The sequence below is a fragment of the Xenopus laevis genome, chromosome 3L, assembly GCF_017654675.1.
Source record: "Xenopus laevis strain J_2021 chromosome 3L, Xenopus_laevis_v10.1, whole genome shotgun sequence".
NCBI classification, from domain to species: Eukaryota; Metazoa; Chordata; class Amphibia; order Anura; family Pipidae; genus Xenopus; species Xenopus laevis.
This window is the reverse complement of record NC_054375.1, coordinates 88,524,851-88,549,700: the sequence shown is the minus strand read 5'-3', so window position 1 is coordinate 88,549,700 and position 24,850 is coordinate 88,524,851. Positions and strand designations below refer to the sequence as shown.

Below are 24,850 nucleotides of genomic sequence, written 5' to 3'. Positions count from 1 at the left end.
TCTTTGTTAAATCAATGGGTATTTCCAGGGGCTTTTCTATAGTGATAACAATGCTGAAAGAAATATTCCAAAGCAACACAAAGAAAGCTCATTGTAAATATGCTTGTGTCTGAAACAGGATACAATACTGTACTTTAAAGCTTGTTAGTACCCAATGGTATTAAAAGGTGTTGGGCTATAAATATGTTGGGGTCTAAATAAACAGGTCCAAAGTTTGCTCCAGGTCAAGTCATTGACTTGAAGTTATGTGCTTTTGAACTTCAGAATACCATGCTACTTTATGACTTGTCTTCATATATTATTTGACTTAGAACAAATATTTCATATGTCATTACTTGAGTTTAGACCTACTTATAGAATGATTAAAATACAAAGGGGAAAGAACAGTAACACCAAATGGGCAACTCAAAACCAAACAAAAGAAAATAAAGAAAATATACCTCGGCTATTAACCATATCTTATCATATAGATTCCACCTAAAAAAATAAAAAGCAAATGTACTCTCAGTGAGCATCAAACAAAGTAAGCACATCTGATATACAAATGCTAAAAAGGATTGTGGAGAAAAAGAATTACATCTTGCTTACACTTAAGAGGGTGAGAATATTTCCAATTTACATTGTCAAAAAGAAACGTGTCATCTCATTTCATTTTCTGATGTTAACCTTAATTAACAAGGAATAGAAAAGGCATCTCTATGTTGCAAAGGAAGTAAATTATCTCCTTTATAAAAGAAAGGTAAAATCGATTAAAACTAGTCAACCTGATGACTTGAATCCAGATTTTCTTGTTTCCTATTACTACGAATGTAACTGTTAATATGCACATGTTCTGCCCTTTGTTTTTTATTTTTTACCACTCCCATATATTTTGATTGATTAACAAATTAATTTGTGAGATCAGTGATACCTGCTATATATTCTTTGGTAAATAAATAGAGTAAGCCCTAACTTCCAGACCTGAATTTTGGGGTACTATCCTCGTATACACCTGTAACATGACTTCCTAAATGTCTTGGTGAGTGGAATTGAGTGGCTGTACCACTAAAATACTCTTTTCTTAACAATAACACATATTTTTTCAAGTTGTTTCTCTTTAAATAGTCCATCACCTCACTTAAAACCATCGCAATTATTTGTTTCTGTACCTCTCTCATTATCATATGATTTATCAACCACTGCTGCAATCAATATCAGAGTTTATAACAAGAAGAATATTTTTTTTTCTGTACAAAACATTGATAAAGTGCAGCAAGTTAGTAGTTAATTATGCAATCAAAGCAGCAAGAAATTCCTTATCTGGAAACCATAGCATTTTGAGTGGAGCAATGGCACCACTTGTTGTCTGTATAGGCAATGATAAAACTGACGGTAAAGAATTAAGACACTGCTGAAGATAATAATTTGTTGTCAGAGGGCTTGGCAAAAATGTTTCCTTGTCCTCATTTCTAGAAAAAAATCAAAGCAAGATTAAAGAAAAATTAACAATCGCCTTATAATGTGTCTATAATGGGAAATAAAAGGATGTTATCATGGCCCTTTAACAAATACTTAACACTTTTCATTGTCTGGTCCTTTTTCTAGGCAAGTTAAAAAACTTGATTTTAGAATGCATAAAGATCATACTCATGTGATATTGTAGATCTGATCCTACCAGTATGTCCTTATTTAGCTTGATATTTTGTGCCTCTAACAGTTTCAGGGATCCCAAATGGAGTATTGCATGTTGTAAGAAAAAACTACTGACAAACATATATAATATATTATATATTGTAAGTGTATAGATAGATGTGTATAGAGAATGTGGACTTTGTTTAGATGGGGTTGAACCTGATTGAACCTGATAACTTTGTACCTATGTCCAGTAAACAGGAAATTTAAATTTGTGGTGTTAATCCTTTAGATTGTTCGTTCATGTGGACCCCTCGGATCCTACCTTTATTCTGTAACCCTTGTTTGTTATAAATGAATGAAAAGTTCTATATAACTTGTTAGTGATTTATAAATGATGATGATGATGATGTTGATGATGATGATGATGATGATGATGATGATGATGATGATGATGATGAAGAAGAAGAAGAAGAAGAAGAAGAAGAAGAAGAAGAAAAGTATTCAGGCAAATGCTAGTTTTCCATCACACTTGAGGCTATAGCAGCATCATAGCAAAAAGAAAAAAAAATAAATGAAATAAAGTGTTAGCATTTGCCTTCTTGGGACCTGTGTAACACACAAAGCAAGCCTCACATGATCTCACTTGGTTTTGATGTGGTAATGAAGCATTGATCACAGGAATAAAAAGATGAAATGGCCTTTGCTCATTCATTATTTTTATCTTCTAGCTGTGGAAGACAGAAAATTGTTCATTGGGATGGTTTCGAAGAAATGTAACGAGAACGATATCAGGGTGATGTTCTCTCCATTTGGTCAAATAGAAGAATGTAGAATTCTTCGGGGACCTGACGGGCTGAGTCGAGGTGAGTGTGCCGTCTGTAAAGACCTCTTCCTTAAGAGCTAATTGGTGCAAAATGTCACAGGCTGAAGATGTGCTGGGCCATAGTTCACTCAGAATTGCATCTCATGTGATGTAGTTAGCCACGCAAACTTTCCAAGGAGATGGAGAGAAGTAAACACTTTTATTGGCAATGTCAAAAGGGTTCTTTATTGGATGCATGCTCTAACATGTTGTCTATATAAAGCAACACTCAAGAAAACAGTTTGTCTACTACTTTTTTACACAGAGCAACTCAAACATTTTTCAAGTCATGTGAAATGACAACAGCTGAATGCAGCTTAACAGCAAAGCTAAATCAGTAATTTTTATTTATTATCTGAATTATACCAATGCCTGGCTCCACCAACCAGCCAAAGTTGTGCATATTTTTCTTGCATTAGAGGGTAAAAGTATTTTAAGCACCAGTCTCAATTCCTACATTCATGGCCCATTTTTATTAATAGTTATAGGAAATAAATTGTTTTACAAAATTTCTGGCACAATTGACTCATAAAGCAAGACAATCCAAGAGGATTGAGCTAGAGAGGAAAGGTCTAAATGTCAATTTGCAACTCTGGTCCCCACTGATTAACTAAATCAAATCAATTCTGACAACAGTTTCCATCTGTTTCTGAGCTGATTATGTACGAACCTGAAAATCAGCACATTTAAATTCGATGCAAGATGGCTTTATATTTTGGAGGCAGGTCCCACAACACCATTTTCAATTAATGTTCAGCACTAGGGCCTATTTGCTCTTTTACAACAAGGCAGCACAACCCCCACCATTGACACAAAGAAAATGCTTACACACACTAAGAGCAATGAGGCACACATATGCCATATTTCCAGTCAGAAAGAAGTGCTGCACTAAACATGAAAAATATATACATAAAATAAATAAAAAAATGCTTACAGGTGTCCCCATGCTACTGAGGAAATCTCATTGCCTATAGCACGCTTTAGCAAGGACCACAGGCAATTGAATGAACTCTACATTCACACAAGTTACTCTTGCTAAAATATCCCATAGGCAGTGTATTCGTATTACTTAAGAGAACTACTGTAGCTTACAGCCATTCAGCAATTTTGATCATCAGAGTTTCTCCTGAGAGTAGTACAGCAATCAAAATGTGACATTTCCCTAAAGCTATGTTATAATTAACCCCCCACCCCTTGTTTAACTGTAATGCACTGCTTTTGCATTGGGATGGGGGCTAGTATTGAAATATCTTGTGCCTTTAGAACCCTGAAACCAGACCTATAGATGTTGAAATATGGTCTTCTCCATAATTCCCCAAATGCCACTAACCTAATACTTCATGAGATATAACAAAAAGTGTTGTACGGGCGACACCTTAATTGGCTAAAGGTGGCCATACATGGATAGATCTGCTCGTTTGGCAATGTCGCCAAATGAACGGATCTCCCTCCGATATGCCCACCTTGAGGTGGGCAATATCGGGCTGATCCGATCGTGGGCCCTAGAGCCCAACGATCGGATCCTAGCGTTCGCAAACGGGCGGTCGGATTGCAGGACCACATCAACGAACAGATGCGGCCGCGATCCGACGGGATTTTTAATCCCATCCGATCGAGATCTGCCCGACTTTCGGCCAGATCTCGATCGGGAAAGCCCGTCGGGAGCCCCCATACATGGGCCAATAAGCTGCCGACTCGGTCTGTCGGCAGCTTTTATCGGCCCGTGTATGGCCACCTTAACTTAGATGATCAAGGCAAGCTTTCAGAACAGTTTAGTTACATTTTCAAGCTTATTACAATGACGTTTTGGATGATTTTATATATATATATGTACAACTTTATTTATATAGGATTACTAAAATATGCAGAACTGTACAATTGTACAATGTAAAAGAGTATGTACAGGGAGGATATCTAATAAATAAGTATAAATATGCAGAGGTTAAGTGACATGTGGTAAGAAACACAATGGGAAGAAGGTCACTGTCTGTGGAACTTGTGTGAGTGTACAGTATATACATGTAATGGGGCTACCCAGCACACTGTTTCATTGTCTCTCTAACCCCGATCACTAACTTCTCTTCGGGACCAATAACTGCCCTTGCTACCCTAACAGCTACCTAACCATCTCTAAGGTGGTCCTGGCACACCGTACTCCTGCTAACCATAGTAAGTTTAGTGCAGCCCTCTTTGTACAGGTCAAATGGGAAGTCCCCAGCTCTGACACTTCCTTTTATAGACTCCTGCAGCTGCAGGAGGAATTCCCTTACAAAGCAACTGTATGGTTTGTTGCCACCTGCTGGCTGACTAACATATTGCCAAACTATTTACACTGAAATAAAAAACATATTTTGCCTCCTTACATACACACAGAATTTTGGACACAGATCAAGTGACAAACGAAAATCATTATACATAAATCATTATACATATTCATAAACTGTGGAACAACCAGAGACATAAATATGGGAAGGGGGCTATGCAGAAGAGACACAGAAATTATAATGATTACAATTGGAGCTAAGAAATACAATAGATAGACTCGGGTACAGATTTATCTTTTTTTAATCAGTACAGACTGTTCTAGAGCTGCCCTGTCTCTAGACATCATTAGTTTGTATTCCCATATGTTTAAAATGACCCTTGATAACATTATTTTTAAATAGTTATGCATTGTCTAGAGCTGTTAAATTTCCTTCTGGAGTGGCTAGTTATATATTGTTTATAGTGAACCAGTGGTGTGAAGTCCTCTTTCAGAGGCTTTGCAGAATCTCTCCCATATATAACGCTATTTGGGCATTTCATGTGCAAGCCAACCAAGTTGGAAAATAATGAGGGGTAGTGGTGTTTGATATTTTACTGCTCTAATATGTCAGGTCTTGTTATTTTGCCTTACTACACCAATGTGGGCATGATTTAAACATTTTGCTCCCACACTAGCGTGTTTCATTAATGAGAGCTATGAAAGGGATACTTGTTACTATAAGTCTCCTTAGAAATGGGGACCCGTGGTATCTGGAAGGCACACCCAGTGTTTAAATGCAAAGGGATTTTGTCTGAAAAGCTTTTGCCTTACTGAATTTTTCAGGAAATATACTATGATCCATATTGCAGATGAAGACATTTAAACTTGGAATAAAAAGTAAATTTTAAGTGCTTTCTTGTTAAGGGGTAGATTCTATATAATTATAACTGCCTTTTACATATTTAAAAGAACTTGTGGAGCATTTTCACTGTAAGAATCTACATAAAACATTAAAATTGGCATTTTATATAATTATAATGTCAATTTTCTCTGTGAGCAAAGACACATCTGGCACCATCATTATAAGTCTTTTAACAAGTAACAGCTGTCCAGTAAAATATTTTTTTTAGATTTGCCCAAACCAGCTCCTAATTTCGAGAGTATCCTCCCTTTGTGCCAGTTGAGATATATGTGTATACAGAGAACTATATTTTTTGGAGCTGGTACAATTTTTTTGCTGTTTTGTCAACCGTTTGTATACTGCATCCATTTCAGTAAATTAGGGAGACATTTAAATTGTTTCTGCAATGTATTCATTTTCTAAAGAAGTTGTAACTTTTATGAACAGATTCAGTGCCTCTCTCCTGTATGGGGTTCCTCCATACATGCAGAAATGGCTACATGTTCTTATTTCTAAAGAAATGACTTGATTTGAAAAAAGTTAATTGTTTTGTGTTCCCGATCATGTTGGGCTGATAAATGTATTAACACTGATTTTCAGGCATGTGAGCAAATAGAATTACTTTACAGAGCATGCCTTTTTTGAATAAAGAGAATTCTATGAACTCTATTTTACAGCAAGAATCTATATTCTTCTGTGTATTTAAAATATACATAACAGACTTCCTTCCAACAACTGATCTTAAAAGCAATTAGAAGATTTTCAAATGGAATTTTATATTTGCATTGCATTTTACATTAAAAGGTAAACTGATTGATCAGTAAATTCAAAAGAAGCACGCTCATGGAGCACCTTAGTTGTATAAAAGCACCATTATTGTTGAGCTAATATTTTTATTTCAAGATCGCCTAATTGCAACATCTCCGAGTAGCTTTCAACCAGCATACTGCTATTGGAAAATGTGGCAAATGAGTACACTGTGCCTTATTGATTTTGTTGACATTTTACATGCCTCTTATGCATTCTTAACCTTAGTTTAGTAATTGCTAGTATGGAACACACTCATGGATAATAAGATCAAATTAAATAACTAACAGGATGCCTAGGCAACAAAGTGGCATGTTATTCATGAGTGCAGAATCTGTACATACCACTATAAGATAATGATCTTGAAAATCAAATCAGCAGCTATGAAATGTAACCTCTAAGTGCTAGATCCTGTGTTAAATTAGAACACCTGTTCCTCCAGCTATGCTGGAATACGTATATTTTATTTAGTCCATTACACATACTGTCACAATTTCAGAAAATGTATATTCTATATGAAACGCTTGTTTTAGAAATAATCACAGAGGCATGCCATATATTCAAAGTTTAATAGCTACTAATAAAAATATATCCTCTCCTTTATTCTCCTAAAATAAGTCAGAACGATTTTTATTCTTCCTAATACCTGCACAGTCAGTTCTTAGAACAATTAGATAAAACCATATAAACATATACATTTAGGGGATTATTTATCAAAGGTCGAGTTGGTTGTTACACGAAAAATTGGATTTTTCAAGGGTATTTTTCAATCAAAACTCGAATTTTCGGTTTATTATACCCCGAACTTGGAAATAGCTCAAATCTGAAAATACTCCAGCTAAAACCTGTCAAGGTCATGTAGAAGTGAATGCCAGAGGTCCCTTCAACCATTTGAAGATGTTTTTCGCTGGGCTCGTAACTCGATTAATTGGAGCGATTCAAGTTTTTTTTTTTCCAAAAACACGAATAATTTTAATTTTTGGGTTCTTCACCCCAAATTTACTGATTTGAGTTGTGAATTCATTTGAGGTATAAAAAAACATCACAAACCTCTAAACAAGTTTAGTTCCTAAGCATAGTATATACAATGAGACTGGTGCTTGAATTTACTGCACATACCATTTGAGGAAAGGTATTAATTTGACTGGAAGTGATGTGGGCTTTAAGTGACATGGATAGTGACTGCATGAGTATCACATATTCATGTCTCGGTGGACTCTACTGCTACACATTTTCCTACATCCATAACCAGAGTGGAAGAGATCTAAAGTGCGTCAATACATTGTAGCATATATATTAACTTCGGCCTAATCCTGACATTAAAAAATGAACCAGAAGAAATGTTAACAAATTAAACATATTCCATAAGTAACTTGACAAAAAGATGATATGCTAAACAATAATATTTTTGTTGTGTGAAATTTTTTTAAATGCTCTGACAAATGTACCTTAAGGAAAGAGAACAAAAACCATTGCCCTTATATATCACATATAAGGGCCAAGTAAAATGCTGCTGCACTTCACACAGTAGATCAGCCTTTGGCAGGACACATTTGAAGTAAAAGGCACATCTGAAAGCTTACTGATAGGATGAAACAACATTTTCTTTCTTTCTTTTTTTACATTACGCAGATTAATTCTGAGCTGCTAACAGGAGATTGTCCTTCACATGCAGGGTAGTTTAAGAAATGCTTCTATTTACACATATATGTTGCACATATACATCTGACCTTTCTGTTATAGTCCTGGTATTTATGATGTATGGCTGGGCTTAAATTATTTTTCTATTTCTCTTCCATGGTTAATTACAGTTATGACTTTATAATCTTATCAGAAGTAAGCTATGGAAGCGTAAAAAATAAATTAAGCATATTTACAGCCGAGCTGATTGATTTGGCCCTATCTATGGACTGTAAGATGCTAGAGTGCCAAAATAAATAAATAATTGTTTCATTGTGTTCTGGCCACTGGGGCAGCTGAAATGTGTGCATTGCCAAGAACAAGATTTTGTGCATTAGCTTGAAATGACAATATGTTGGAACCACTCAGTGTTTAGATTTGCTTCATTTGGAAATCTTTTAAGTAGTAATAATAATGTTTTGAGGAAATTGAGTGGAACACTAAATTATTCTGTGAAACCCAAGTTCAAACTGTGCAGGCTAAAGAAGCTGAAAATCAATGCACTCTTAAAGTCATTAGAGAGCACGAGTCAAACATGTCTATGTTGCTCTGGTGAAGCTTTTAGTGAGCCATAGTATTATTACAAAATCAGCCAGAATCTGCATTAATTTCACAGTCTTTTTCTTCATGATACCCAAGGGTGCTTGATGAATAAAATGGAAATTTCAAAAGCCAGTGTTTTTATTAGTTAGGAGGGCAATGAGCCTTGAAAGTGTTGCAGTTGACCCACGCAGAAGCTGGCTGTGGTGTGAGTAGCATTAAAGGATTATGTATCCCAGCCTCCAAAGCAATTCATTTGGAAGTATACTGTATATACAAATAGGAAGTGGCAACAGATAAGGCTCAATTAAATAAATAAATTAAGTGAAATGGCAGAAATCAATTCAGGGTAACGATTATTTTCCATTGGTTTAAAGTTGACCTATAAATACAATGTGTGTGCATATGTACTGTGTATATACTTACATTATGTTCACATTTTTATGAGGATTTTAACACAAAGGGGAAAAAAATTTCAGAAATGGGGACTGAGAGCAAAGTCTCAAACAAGGAGTGTTGTAGGGTCATTTCATATGAGCAAGCAGCAGAGAAAGAGGAAATATAAAACAAAACTAGAGGTAGATTAATATAAAAAAATAACATTTCATTAAAATATAAATAGTGATTCTACTGTTTAATGACAAAAGATAGAACAGAAACAAAAACATTCTGTGTGCATGGGTCATTCTGAAAACGAAGTTCTCCAAAGCTTTATAAAATAAAACCTTAGTTTCCTATGGTTACCTTTTTAAAGTAAAACCCTTGTTTTGACCCATTCTATGACAGCACTGTGGTCTGCTCTGGAATCAGCTGTTGCTAAGTAACACATTTTCCATTAATTTGAATGGAACGCAGAAAAGTAGAATCTATATCAATGCACTCTGCAACTTCCCTGCAAGGGGCATGACATCTAAATGGCTGGCAGGTAAAGGGTTAAGCATTATATCTCATGGAAAATGACAACCTTTAATAGCATATGCATGCCACAACGTGTTCTTTGCTTAAGTAACTTCTTGTATGCAAGATTATTTTCTGTGTTTTACACAGTCATCTAATTCATGATCAGGAGGCACTCTAGGATTGTTTCTTGTTTTTTTTTTCTAATTCATCATTTTACATGATATCTGGGATCTCTGCAGGCCATTTTTTAACTGCAAAATCTCACAGTGGTCCTAACACATACAAAGTATATTTTAAAATATTGCATTAAAATGTATTTAAGGTGTACTCTAGTTCACTCATTCCTGGTATAATATCTTTAAGTGTGCAAGTGCTATCCTTCATAGATTCATTTTCAGATATGCCATCACTTTAGTGGCATATATTTAACAAAGCATAATCAGCGTCAATTTGCAGAAAATAATCTGATTTTACTTGTGCAACGAACATGATGTCTATGCACTTGTCAGAGACAAAAAATATATATATATGAGTCCCTTCGATTTATATGAGGTGTATGACCTGGATTCGCAGGTTAGTATTAAATACGTTACACTATATACAACAATTTTGAAGTTACAACAGTTTTGAAGTTTGAAGTTACACCAGTTACATTACATATAGACCATGAAATGCCAGTGTTCTTCCAGTGAACCAGTTCAGATCTGAGACAAGATAAACTTAAAACTTAACTTTTAATAATAGTTGTTAATAAAAACAGTATGCATGCTGCCAGCAGTACCAAACCAAACGGTGCACTCTCCCTAAAGCTTGGAGGCAGTGTGGGACCGTGTCCCTAAAACACATATAATTAAAAAACTGTAGGCATCAGATGGAGTAGTGGGGGTAAGTATTAGTAGCTGAATAATTTAAATGGAGTCTGCTACTGCTCAATGTAGTTTCTAGGAACTCTACCCCAGTGCCCTCCCTTCCAATCAATTCCTCAGCACAATTTCTACCTATCTACGTGGGGAATGAGTGGGAGCACTTATGCCCCTGAAGAAGCCAAATCTTTGCCGAAACGTGTAGGGTGGGCGGCATAGGTGGACAGTGGGGGACCAGCTCCCACTCGTTCCCTGCGTAGATATCTAGAAATTGTGCTGGGGAATTGATTGGAAGGGAGGGTACTAGGATAGTCTTCCTCGAGTCTACATTGAGCAGTAGCGGACTCTGTTTAAATTATTCAGCTACTAATACTTACCCCCACTACTCCACCTGATGCCTATGGTTTTTTAATTATATGTGTTTTAAGGACACGGTCCCACACTGCTTCCAAGCTTTAGGAAGAATGCACCGTTTGAATTGGGAGCAGTGTGCATACTGTTATGCCTTTTTATTAACAACTATTACTAAAAGTTACATTTTAAGTTTCTTATCTTGTCTCATATCTGAACTGGTTAGCTGCACTGGCATTGCATGGTCTATATGTAATGTTACCGGTGTAACTTCAAAATTGTTGTATATAGTCTATGCACTATTCAGGCATAAATGTCACAATGAACTTTCCATTGTGAATAAAGATCCATTATGTCAACATGTATTTGTTAAGAGTTGGAGAACAACATTTTAGAAGTCATGTATGAAGGGCACTGCTAAGAAATGTTTTTGTGTATGTACATGAGCAACCATTTTATAAGGTCCAACACAAACATTTCTAGAATTGATTTATTGTCATGTGCTTTTTACCGTGGCCCCTCTAATTTTAATGGAATACTTTACATCAAATGTGTCAAACATACAGCCCTCTAGCTGTTGAGAACAACAGTGTCAGTATGTCCCAAGGGCATAGTACAAGTAGTTTACAGTTGCTGGAAGGAAGAGAGTTTTAAATCACAGTTCTAAATGATTGTTGTCCTTTTTTAGTGGAAAGAGAAACTGAATTATTAATTCCTCCTGGATAAAAATTAACAACCTCAAACTATTGGCTACCAAAAGGAACACACTACTCAGTAATACAATAGTACCACTAATTACTCAATCCCTCAACTAAATTGTGATGCAGGACAACCCCACTGAATATCTACTTACTCTATAATTGTAGCGATATCCCAGATGCAGACCCAACCCTAATTTATGGTTCCAGAAATGGCTACCTTAATTGCTCCAAATTACTTCAGCTCTAGTGAAAATAAAATGTTATATACAGTAGATTTCGTCTGCCAATCCCTTATATCCAAATCTTAGAACAACACTTTTTAGTAAAGCAAGTCCACATTCTAAATGATTACCTTCCAAAGCATCTGATCCTTTGCTGATTTCAATTCACACCTAAGAGTCAATTGAACTGTACCTGGTTAAGCTATATTTGAAATAACTGTAACATCCTGTGGCTGAAAAGAACACTTCCCCATTTTGTTTTTGTTTTTTTTTTTTTGTTTCTTCTTTCTTCTATGATCGGATTAGCAAGTCAACACTGTAAGTACCAAACCACTAAAATATTTGAGGAGTTGTTACTTTTATGTACTACTGAGAACAGTGTCGTCTTGTGGCCGTTCTCGTAGACTGTGTTGGTTTAACAAGCGTCCAACCCTTTTGTCTTGTTGTTTTTTTGTCTTTCCTGCTCCCTGTCCCCTTGTCCCCACAGGCTGTGCGTTTGTTACATTTTCTACAAGGGCAATGGCACAGAATGCAATCAAAGCCATGCACCAGTCTCAGACCATGGAGGTACTGTATCATCTGCCCTTTCTTTGTTTTCTTTGTGCAAATAATTGGGTAAAGCAAAAGCTGTTCTCTCATGTACAAACTGTAACATGACAACTAAGATGCAAAGACCACACATGTCTATGTCGCAACTTACAATGTTTATTATTGCTGTTTCATTGCAAGTTTTATGGCTGGCAGGTAAGACAGCACTACATATTGTAGATGATTTTAGTTCAAATTAATTCACATACAGTTTACACAATAATTTGCAAAAGAAGGCAGTCAAATACAGAAGATTTGCAAATTAACTGGGTCAGAGAACACATTGACTTCTGTACTGTATTTCTAAATTTCCCACACCAGCTGTGATCTACAAACACAGGAGATGTGCACATATTTAGTTGGCAATAGTAACTAATCAGCAATTCATTTACTACAGTTGACTACAAGCCAGAACTTGAATGCAAATTCCTGATTGGTTGCTATGAGCATTGATCAACTACATTAGTGCAGTTTAGCACTTATGTTCACATATTGTGTAAGGGAACATCTTCCATTAATTTCAAGCCCAGGGTAAAAGTAACTACCACTGCAAGAAGACAATGCAATGTTCAAAACAGAGGTAATAAAACAAAATGCATTATAAAATATTGTTAGTTGCCAATGGCTGTAATCTGCATAGTTATAGACTACAAAATTAGACCAAGTTTTTTTCAACAGAATTTTTATGTTCCTTTTGAATACAAATTTATGTATGGTGGTATGTATATATGTTTAATGAGAGTGTGTATGTTCATGCTTTTGATAAAATATTGCTGCAATTGCCATATTGATTCTATATAATGATACCACCTCTGTATGAAAAAGATTTAGCCTAATTATAGCCAGCCCTTGGAAGGCAATATATTTGAGCACTTCTGCAGAAGAAGAAATTGTTGCCAATATTAATAAATGCCCATAAATGAGGACATTTTGCCTGGGGAAAAAAACACAAACATTGTGAATCTATTTTTATTTTATAATTATGCCCCTAGAAATAGTATAGCTCATGAACTCAAAAGGTTGCCCATCCTTGTTATAGAGTCTAATATTATATTAATTTATGGGGTTTTACAACCACTATAATGTCAAATCCAAAAAGTATAGGGATTGCCATTGCTTTTACAATTTTAAAGCATTTATTGGGCTTTGGACTCTGTAAATTAATAATCATGTTTTCAATAGTTACATAACAGCTTTGTTAGTAACCCCTTGAAACATTACTGATAATGAGTGACTGCCCTATGTCAAATTAATGCTTTAAAATATACAGAAGGAGAGCATTTGTCTACACATGCTTCACTGGCTTTCCATACTTAAGATTGATTCTATACCATTAGTGCTAAAATTGTTAGCACGATAATGAACATTTAGATCCTCCCGTGAACAGCAAGTAAGGTCTGTAGAAATACAGAAAGATTTCTCAAGCTTATACATGCTTTTAAGGAATGACAGTGAGCCAGCATGCATATTACTTATCCTAATAATAATTAATGTACAACTTCCCAATCAATTTGAAGAATTCCTATTGAGTTTTCTCATTGTAACTGAACTCCCACTCTACTAAAAAACCAAGTGATATCTTTTTTTCTTCAGTAATTAGAAATAGTCACAAGTAAATACACAAGCAATTATGTATAGTTTTTAAGCATATATCTATACTCTGTTAAGTATGCACCTAGTCCATAACTAAGAGAGTAGCCTACTATATTTCCTTGTTTGCTATTTAATAAATTAGCATTTTATTTATTGATGAATTCCAGGAATTCCAGGAAACGAACAAATTGATTTGTAACACTGTTATTGCACTAGTTTTCACAAAATTTTTGCACTAGTCATCACAGAATTTTTAAAAACTTTTTGAGTACTGCATTTGTCTCCTTCCAGTAGTTATAGAGTTAAAGGTTGTTATCTAGGCCTTTACAGTAAATCCAGCACCTATTTTTGATAATGCCATAACTTACCATCATTTATAAAGCTAGCATACACCTAGATACTCTATTAATGACACTTGTTCATACTGATAACATAGTTCTGCTAATAGTTAACCTTATACAATGTTAGAGGGAATTATATAACTGTAGCTTCTGACAGTTATATATCAAATACATTCTAAATTATACACAAACTATTTACTTATTGATCTTGTTGTGGTCTTTCAAAATTTTGCACAAAAATCTAAATATTTAAGCTTTTGTTGTTGGTTGAATTCAGCATGCATGTAAACTGTGTTCTGTATATTGTATCTGTGTATAGATATATTTTAGTTATGACATTGTGATTTTCTGTGCTGTGTTTTTAAATCAAAACCTGTTCACAAACTCGCACACTTCTTTCTTTCTTTTGTTTGTTTGTTTGTTTGTTTGCAGTGCTTCTCTCCCAGAGCATGTTGGGTACTAAATCATCATTATGGCATCATGTTGTGACCCATTAATCTGTAGCTTTGTTAAATGAGAGGTGAAAAGCACAGTGCATGAAAAATGTCATAACTTAATTGTTTTCCGTTTTCCAGATGTAATCAGATTGGCAGAGTAAATCTATCTTCTTTTTGCAAGCAGCGGTTTTGACCTTTGGTTGAAAATCCTGTAATCAAAATGATTTCTTTTTAGGACAATTCCTTCATCTCTGTGCATAGCAATTAATGTAAAAAATAATGGCAATATATTCATATGTGCATAATAATCTTGTCATTATGGACATTAATCGCAATAAAGATTTTGCCCTGAACAACCCCACAACTGGCCACAAGTTGAAACAAACAAAGTCAATTTCAAATCTGATTATGAAGGTCTAACAGAATTGTAGGGCATATCTGGTCATACCCTGCCAGTCTGTTAACAATCACATCTATTTAGCTCTATGACAATCAAATTGAGCCTTGATCGCCATGTGATTGTGATAAAAAGCTTCATTTTTGATTTAGAATAAATCCATCACTTTCAATTCTAAATCTCATAGGTCTAATGAGGAGACTATAAAGCTAATTCAGTTCCAATTTCTCTCCTGCTGTAGTCAAAAATAGAGAAATGTATTCAATAAATGGCGTTTTGTAATATTTACTTTGAACAGAAATTATGAACTGTCAAAATGTTCCATAGACAGAGGCATTTTATGGTTGAAACATCTTCTCTTTATCTTAAGCCTATAGGTGGGCATACATGGGACAATAGAAGTTGCTATTTCAGTCCTTCTGGCATGTGTATAAAGGTGGCCATACACGGGCCGATAAAACCTGCCGACAGACCGAGTTGGCAGCTTATTGGCCCGTGTATGGGGGCCCCCGACGGGCTTCCCTGATCGAGATCTGGCCGATCGGATGGGATTAAAAATCCCGTCGGATCGCGGCCGCATCTGTTCGTTGATGCGGTCCCGCGATCCGACCGCCCGTTTGCGAACGCTAGGATCCGATCATCGGGCCCTAGGGCCCACGATCGGATCAGCCCGATATTAACCACCTCAAGGTGGGCATATCGGAGGGAGATCCGCTCGTTTGGCGACATCGCCAAACAAGCGGATCTCTCCATATATGGGGACCTAATGGGCCTATTTGACCAAAATCTGACCAAGAATCAATCAGATATTGATCAGACAGGTTTAGCCCATCGGGGGGAGCACCACATTGGCTCATTGATACGGTCCTCGCTCCTGGTCCAAGGGCCAAACAATCGGTTAAGCCCAATATAGACTCAAGTTGGGCATATCAGGGAAAGATCCGCTCGTCGGGCATCTTTAAATGTATGGCCAGCTTAAGGTTTAAAACCAATCCAGAGCTTGCTGTAAGGACCAGACATAACTCTGTTGATACATTTTGCTTGCAGCAAATTATATCTACAGGTATCCTTTCAGTATTCTGCACTTTGCAAGCAAGTAAACAAGATAAGCCTAATAAGTTGCTTGCGAAAACTAACTGGCAAACATGATTCTTCAGCCATGCAGCTGCAACAACTGTAAGGGAAACCGGGCCTCATTACCACACATTCTTAAGCTACTGTATATGCCATCTTTTTCATCTTCTGCCTTATAAAACACATAGTGCAAAGATTCCCATACATTAGGGGGCCCATTCACATAGGCTTTCCAAGGTTTTTCTGATCGAAGTATAATCCTTCGATCCATGGATTAAAATCCTTCGAATCGAACGATTATTCCTTTGATCGTTCGATCGAAGGAATTTCGCAAAATCCTTCGACTTCGATATTCGAAGTTGAAGGATTTTTATTCGGCAGTCGAATATCGAGGGTTAAGTAACCCTCAATATTCGACCCTTGATACATCTGCCCCTAAATTTGGTTCCACAAAACCAAAATAAATAATCCTGTGCTATTCAGTCAGAAAGTGGAAAATACCCCCATAAACCTATAAATATACAGGTATGAGATCTGTTATCTGGGCACCTGTTATCCAGAAAGTGCCAAATTACAGGAAGGCCGTCTCCCATAGATTCTATTTTAATCAAATAAATCAAATTTTCCAAAAGTGATTCCTTTTTCTCTGTAATTATAAAATAGTACCTTGTACTTGATCCTAACATAAATATAATTAATCCTTATAGGAGACAAAACAAAGTATTGGGTTTAAATAATTTTTTAGTATACTTAAGGTATGGAGATCCAAATTAAAAAATATCCCTTATCCGGAAAACCCCAGGTCTTGAACATTATGGATAACAGGTCCCATACCTGTATTCCCAATTCTAGTGCCAGCACAATATATGGCTACCTTAAATACATTAAGAGTATAGCCTACTGCAGCAAGCTTTTATTGTAGATTTATACTTGATAAACAGTCTGTAGAATTGTAATATTTGGTAAGTCCATGTCAACTCTCAGTAGTTTTTATTTTCTCCCTGTAAAGCCTGTAGAGATCAGGAAGTAAACAGTTTCTTAACAGGGAATTCATTAAATGTGTTTACATGTGGCATTTTGTAGTGTGAAGCGCTAATTAGTATTGATAATTGCAGTGACTAATACAGAGCCAGTAGCTGGAGTCTAGCCATCTCCCATTAAAAGTACTTTGTGTCCAAAGCACATTTAAAAACTACTTAGTCTGTCATTTGTCCTGGTGTCAGGTGCACTGCTCCAGACACTCCAGTCATGTTTAATGATCTAACTGGCCTTAGCTTTCCTAAAGTACAATGTGTTTGGACTTGGAATAGGGAAGTTCAAGCAGAAAATGTAATTCCACTGTTAATATGATATGCCGTTTAATTTTAGTTTATTAATTAGACTGCATATTAACAAACATGACACTACATACAGTTATTTTAAAAATGTAATATGAATTTTAACTTGACAACAAATGTTTGCCAAACTTCCTGCTTTTGAGTCTCTCTCTATATCCTCCCATTTTAAAGCAATTGCATTATATCATTCCTAAAGTAATACTCAAGTGCCCACAATATAATGCAATATATATATATATATATATATATATATATATATATATATATATATATATATATATATATATATATATATATATAGGGCCAAATGCGGGTCGAAACGTTGGATGCACAAGTATGAATAAAAATTGACACTTTTATTAAGACTGGAGTGCGGGTCCTTGTATATATATATATATATATATATAATATGGAGCTAGAAGTCACCTCACAGTTCAATGGCATTATAAAGTCATGGAACTCTGCAATAACTTGTCATGTTTGTTTTTCTCAATATATTTGCAATCAAGTGAAACTCTAACCTGTGCATGTATGACAAAAGTTCAAGTTGTTTCGCAACACAAACACTGTCTCCATATTCTGATTGTTTACAATATGCTGAGTAGCACCAGCAGGGCAAAAAATAACAAATAAAGCTACAGTAGTTTCACATTGGAACTCTGAAATATTAAATATAAGGATGACACATGACCATAAAGCTTGTCCTGTTTCAAAGCACTTGTCTTTTATAAGGTGAAACATACCCCTTGGTGACTTGTGATTAATGATTTGGACAAGATCTTTTCTGCACAAATCATTCAGTATATAGTAAAGCACCTGTATCTTTTAATAGAGAGGTAACCTTTGCTTCTACTCAATAAAAAATACAGATGCTTTGTGAATCAACCCTTAATCTATAACACAATAGTCTTATCATCAGTCCCCGGACACTATTTATGAATTTAAATATCTAATGTCTCATAAAACAAATTCAGCAATAGAATGTTTTGTGATCATTTATTTAACTCTATGATGAAGCGTAAAGAAAGGCATTCCTTTTCGAGTTCTGTGACCTGTATAGAAGCACCCAGGCAGCACCCTTGTGCTTGTATATTGTCATGGATCCGTAAACGAATTCCTAGTACAGGTATAATGAAAGTTAAAAAAAGGAACAATATGGATATTATATTTTATAATTGTATGGAGTTGAAAATGTTTATGCTTATATATTAATTTGAACTTGTGTATAATATTTGAATTGGCAGTCTTTACAACCCACAAAGAAAACTGGTATCAGTAAAAGTTATTCTATTTTAAAATGCCTGAAAAAAATTACTGAGAAATTAAGCTGGAGATAAATCAAAAGACACAGGCTTCTTAATCCACCATTTGTGTCCTAGGCCATGAAAGGTACCTGGCCTCAAGCCTTGAGTCAGTTTGAGTGCAGCATTATATATTTTAGTTTTTTTTAATATCTATCAAGTGTTCTTTCTAGATAACCAGAGGAATTAATTTCCCTGCATGTACCATAATATCCTTAAATGGCATACTGTTATTCCGTTCACATGAGTATTAGATATGCTTTATCACAGAGCAGTATAGCCTTCTGTCAGTATGAGCTTTGAATTCCTCTTTGATATGCTACAAAACTCATGATAATTACACGGGTCATTCTGCCATATTTCATTCCTGAGCACTAAGAGAATTTGTTCTCATTGCTGAGAAAGGGCAACACCATACTATGCAAATCATTTAAAATGCAAGGTGGCAACTGCTTTATGTAATATCTGGTTACCAAAGTAAATCATAATTCCAAAATCAGGAACTGTAAAATGCACAGAATATATCAGCCTATTTGTCACATTTAGCACTAGCTTAGATAACCTGAGCTTTTGATTAGCCATTAGAAATGGACTTTCCAGTATAAAAAAAGCAGCGTGGGTTATTCCAATTTCAAAATAATACAACAATATCTGCTTACATAATCATTTATGATTTAAAAATATAAAAATATTTCCTGATCATGGACATGGAGAAGATACTTGAGTACTAGCCTAGTAAACAGGAACTATAGTTATAAACATTTGCCCAAACTGTAGTTGATATTTATTTATTTTTTTAAATGTAAATGCTTTATTTGTTTGCTCAGTCAACCCAACAATTCACCCGGCTGCAAATAACTCAATAATGCTATCAAAACATCCAAGTTGTAGAGTGTGACGCATGGCACAAGTGACATTTGTGCAGCAGGAGAGTAAAATAGGTTTAAAATAAAATAATTTCTGAATAAAATTTAGAATTTTGCGATTTAATTTTGTGATAGCTGTTTTTAACACCCGAATATTAATAGTTTAGGGTTCTGTTGCAAATTAATTAGATATTACATATTACATTTACAAAAAATCTTTTAAGCACTGATTACAGATTGCATCATTCTGCATTGTAATGACAGTTGCCCTTTAAAGGAAAATCAGACTATGTGGTGTGTTTATTAACATTGGGGATAAATATCATTGGTGATATTTGCCATAGCAACCAATCAACAATTAGATTTTGTCCCCTTACAGTTCTAAAACAAATGTAAAGATCAGATTGGTCGCTTTGGGCAACATCACTGGTGACAGTTATCTCCAATGTTGGTAAACTTGCCCCTGTATTAGTAGAGTTTGTCTTATATTAGGGATGCCCCAAATCCATAATTTTTGCATTAGTTTAATGTCTAATGATCAATTAAAGATTAGATCTAATACTGACTACATTTTAACCCTCATTTACTTATTCAATCAATCATCCATTTATTTTTGCCACGTTCAGTTGCTGAGGGTTTTAAAGTCTCATGGAATTATGGGATTGGATGCACTTCAATCCAAATCCTGCAAAAAGAGCTGGGATTCCTCCAAATGCCACAGTAGATTCAGTGCATCTCTACATTGCATTGCATTTTCCATAGTTATTGTTTTATGTACTCTCTATGGGAAATGGCCTTGCCATATATCTCTGCTTTCTGCATAATAGGTTTCCGGATTGTAGAGCCTATACCTGAAACAACATTACCAAAAGCACAAACTGTTAAGGTCAGCATACATTCAAAAATACAGTAAGAAGCAAAGCTATATTTAAATAACAAGCTTAATTAAGGAGAACATGTATGGAATATAGAAGACTTGAGAATAGGGATGCACCAAATCCAGGATTCGGTTCGGGATTCGGCCAGGATTCTGCCTTTTTCAGCAGGATTCGGATTCGGCCGAATCCTTCTGCCTGGCCGAACCGAATCCGAACCCTAATGTGCATATGCAAATTAGGGGCGGGGGAAGTCGCATGATTTTTTGTCACAAAACAAGGAAGTAAAAATGTTTTCCCCTTTCCACCCTAATTTGCATATGTAAATTAGGATTCGGTTCGTATTCAGCCGAATCTTTTGCGAAGGATTCGGAGGTTCGGCAGAATCCAAAATAGTGGATTCGGTGCATCCCTACTTGAGAAGAATTGAAAGTGGGTATTTTTTGTTTTCAGACATAACTTTATCTTTCTTTTTAACTTTACATATAACATTGTAAATCAGCCATCAAGGGGTTAACATCAAAATCCTTAATATTCAATTTGGGGGTCAGAAGTCCTGAGGGAAATATTCCCTGAAGTGCAGTTGTGTGTTCTTTAACTGGTTCAAGAGTGCTAGATATGATTCTCTTATATTTCATTACCAGGGAACACATTTCATTCAACAATAAAAAAGCCCATCTTATACAAAATAGCTTTCTCGTATCATTACACTTTTGATAATGGTTTCTGCTTTGGAAATTCACAAACTTGTGAAATATGGAGCAGGCAGAGAAGAATGAATAAGACGGGTATGCAATCCAGAAATTGTTTTTATGCAATCCAATAAAATATAGCTCCCAGAAATGGAATGTGTGGCTGTAGTCAGGATACCAAGGCAAGCAGCATTGTATTATAATTTACTATATTTACTATATTTATGATTATTTCTTTTGGTTTTTCTAGAGCAGACCCATCTGTCTGTTATCAAGTCTTATGATAAACCCTTTTCAACGTCTGTTGGGCTACAGCCTTATATTTTATATTTTTAAACACAGTCTATTGGTGAATACATCACAGCGAGCCTACCAGTCTAGTGTACAACAGTTGCAATTATTGTCAGGCTGAATTATTTAGCACCTTCAGTTTTAAAGGTTTCTATGCTGGAAGCCAGTGATTCTAAATCAACATGAGAATTTCTTCATTGTGCATGTCTTTATTCCATGCAATACCATAAAATGGCCTATATTTTTTGTATTTCATTATAAAAAGATGTGTATATTAAATTCAAGCTCTGCAAGTTGTAAGCTGACTGTTTCTTTGCCTTTTGCAGGATATACATATTATAGCGTAGTTTTTGGTATATGTCTATGTTTATTCTTTAATGTTTAGCACACATGATTATTAACTTCTAAACACAAAGGAATGTCCAGGAAGGAATGTGTTGTTCTAACTTTTTGGGTTTCAAATAATATCCTCTGCATATTGTACAGCTGTGCTACTGACAATGCTACTGACAAAGTAATGATCGTTAAGTCAGCTGCCAGGATCCAGTAAGTAAAATACAAACTAGGAATGAGCAAAATATACTATTGCTCACCTCATGTGAATGATGATGGTATAACCTGTTGCGCTTCCTATCCATTTGTGTCTGATGTGTTCCTTTCCAGGGCTGTTCTTCACCAATAGTGGTGAAGTTTGCCGATACTCAGAAAGATAAAGAGCAGAGGCGTCTACAGCAGCAGTTAGCACAGCAAATGCAACAGCTCAATACTGCCACTTGGGGAAACCTAACTGGGCTTGGAGGACTGACACCACAGTATTTAGCAGTAAGTAATACCTTGGTGGGGTTCACTGATAACTGGAAACTGCTAAAGGCAACCTTACTTAGTGATTTGTCACAGTGTAGAATACTTACCGGTACTCTATGAAGACAACTTATTAGGGCTCATTTACTAATTTTAGCCAAATGTAAAATTCAGAAGTTACCAATAGCATCTAATCAGTCTACAACAGGTATGATCAACATGTCTATTTTTACTGCACTGGGTTACATTAGTTAGTGTAGTGTCGTGCCCCCCAAAAACAGAGATATGGGACATTTGGCGTTTTACACATCAGTGGATATATACAGTAAAAGTAACGTTCTCCTCCAAGTGTAAAACATAAAAATATTATTGGTAACCAAGTCCAGTCTTATTAACAATATGTAAAAATTAAAGCTGTCCAATGTACAGCCCTCCAGCTATTGCTACATGTCCTTCAGTAGCCAGGGATTGCTGGGACACATGTTAGATACCTTGATAAAAAATACACAAAACTGCTGCTATACTAACAATGATAGTATCATGCAATAATAGCTATTTTTCAGATATTATTTTTATGGAGACACGCTTTATCATGTGGGCTATGGACCTTTATTTGGGGTTTTATAGAGATCAGGCACCCCCAAGATGAACCTGGCAATTCTGTCACATTTATACATTGCTTCCATTGTAAGAAAACTGCTCTGTGAGGTACATTACTGAACATGCAAACTGACACGTTGGTTGGAGACAGAAAAGTAGAATAAGGCAGGAAGATGAGTTATGGTAGCTACAATACTACCGAGGATTTTAATTAGTCGCGCTGTGTCAGTTTAAATGTATTTAACACCTGGCTGTTTAAAAGAGTAAATTGATTAATTGTTTTTAAAGCAGTAATTTTATTGAGTCCCCCTAGTGCGTGCTCCTTTCTGTGCAGAGATTAGACATTGATATAGATTTACATCTTTGACTCAGGGGACATCTTGTCCATCCGTGGGCAGAAAGTCTTTAAGCATCAGAATATATGAAGGGGAAAGAAAACAACACACGCGACACTGCATAAAAAGAAGTCTTGTTGTCTCATTCAGATGCCTCATTGCTTGATTTCTTGTTTTTTTATGTACAGCTCCTGCAGCAAGCTACCACCCCCAGTAACCTGGGTGCATTTAGCGGCATTCAGCAAATGGCTGGTAAGTGGAGAAAAAAGCATTTAATTTTAGCCAATTATGCCTTATTTTCTCCGGCTCTTAAGTTCTTTTGTACTAATGATGTTCTGTTAAAAAGGGACACCCCTCTGTTAAATTCTCAATTGAAACACTTGCTCTCTTAGAAACAGAAAATTGAACCAACTGCTCTGAGGTTGAACAAGTAGTTTATCTTGCATTAGTCACCCGCCATTTGTCCTAAGCAACCAATTGTAAAAGGCAGGAGAGCTTTTAGCCCCTGCAGCTGCATCATATTCTAATAAAGGTGACGACAAAACAACCACAGGATCTCAGTTTAACTTCAGCGGAGATTGCCATGTCCTAGCAACCAATTTAGCGACAACTCAGGCATTTTACAGAAAGCGTTGAAAACTGGGAAAGAAAATGTTCTGACCTTCTTTGGCAAGAACTAAGATTACAGTTATTGAGTCGATAAAGGATTACATTTACTTTTAAACATTTCAAAATGGACTGAATGCATAGTGCAACCAGACAACAAAATTGCTTGGCAAAAAGCATTCTTTTCTCTCTCTCTCACTTGTTTTTTTTTTTTCTTGTTTCCCCCCCAAAATAAAATAATCTTTACATTTCCTAAATCAAAGCTGGAGTGTGTTTGAAAGGGAGAGAGTGGAAGAATGTCTCTGTAATGAGCTCAGTCTGTAGTAGCTGATGTGTAGTGATTAGTGAAAGGTCACTCCCACTGGGTGACCTTCCATGCTGATATTCGAGCTGAACATAAAGCTGCAGAAGGCTGGACGTGTGCTACATCAGAGCTCAAATGGCCATTATGCCTGCCGTGAGAAACTGCTAGAAAGCTTTCTTTTTGTTTGATGCAAAAGCAAAACAATTTGGAGCATTAAAAGGGCTGTATTTTATTTTAATCATGACCCCCACTGCATCAATGAATATGTAATCAGAACAACAAGGACAAAATGTCCCTGCTTTTCTATTTTAGAATGTGTCATGCTCCACTTTTCTGTTCTGTGCTCTGCCTGTGTTATTTTAAAAGGAAGTTTTAGCCTTAACACTGCTGCTAGATCCTGTGATGTTTAAGCATTAATATACCATGTTTACTTCGCCTTGTAGGCAACTCATTGGCACACAATAATAGCTTATTAAAGTAGAAAACTGTTATTCCCCTCACATAATTCATATGCAAAATGGCAAGTTAAGCATCTATGTTTTTTGTATTGCTGCTAAGCAGAATGGTAATGATTTATAATGGGGTATGTAGGCATTAACACATTTAGACCTTACTACAAAGGGGTGTGAGCAATTGGCAAAAAGCAGGGGTGAAACAGGTGCTAGAACCATGCTAGGAATAGCAGATTTAAGTCTTACTCTGTAATACCGCTTGAAAAGTGAGCCAT

At 35.8% G+C, this 24,850-nt stretch overlaps 1 protein-coding gene across 23 annotated transcripts in view; it reads left to right on the top strand.

Annotated features, from left to right (window-relative positions):
• celf2.L (CUGBP, Elav-like family member 2 L homeolog) overlaps positions 1-24,850 on the top strand; it is a 271,162-nt gene that overhangs the window by 208,114 nt on the left and 38,198 nt on the right. For 12 of the 23 annotated variants that reach the window (XM_018250629.2, XM_041584873.1, XM_041584869.1 and 9 more), the window contains 4 exon segments: positions 2,343-2,477; positions 12,173-12,252; positions 22,141-22,299; positions 23,402-23,465. In XM_018250629.2, coding sequence (XP_018106118.1) covers positions 2,343-2,477; positions 12,173-12,252; positions 22,141-22,299; positions 23,402-23,465 — 438 coding nt within the window. 23 annotated transcript variants of the gene reach the window in all.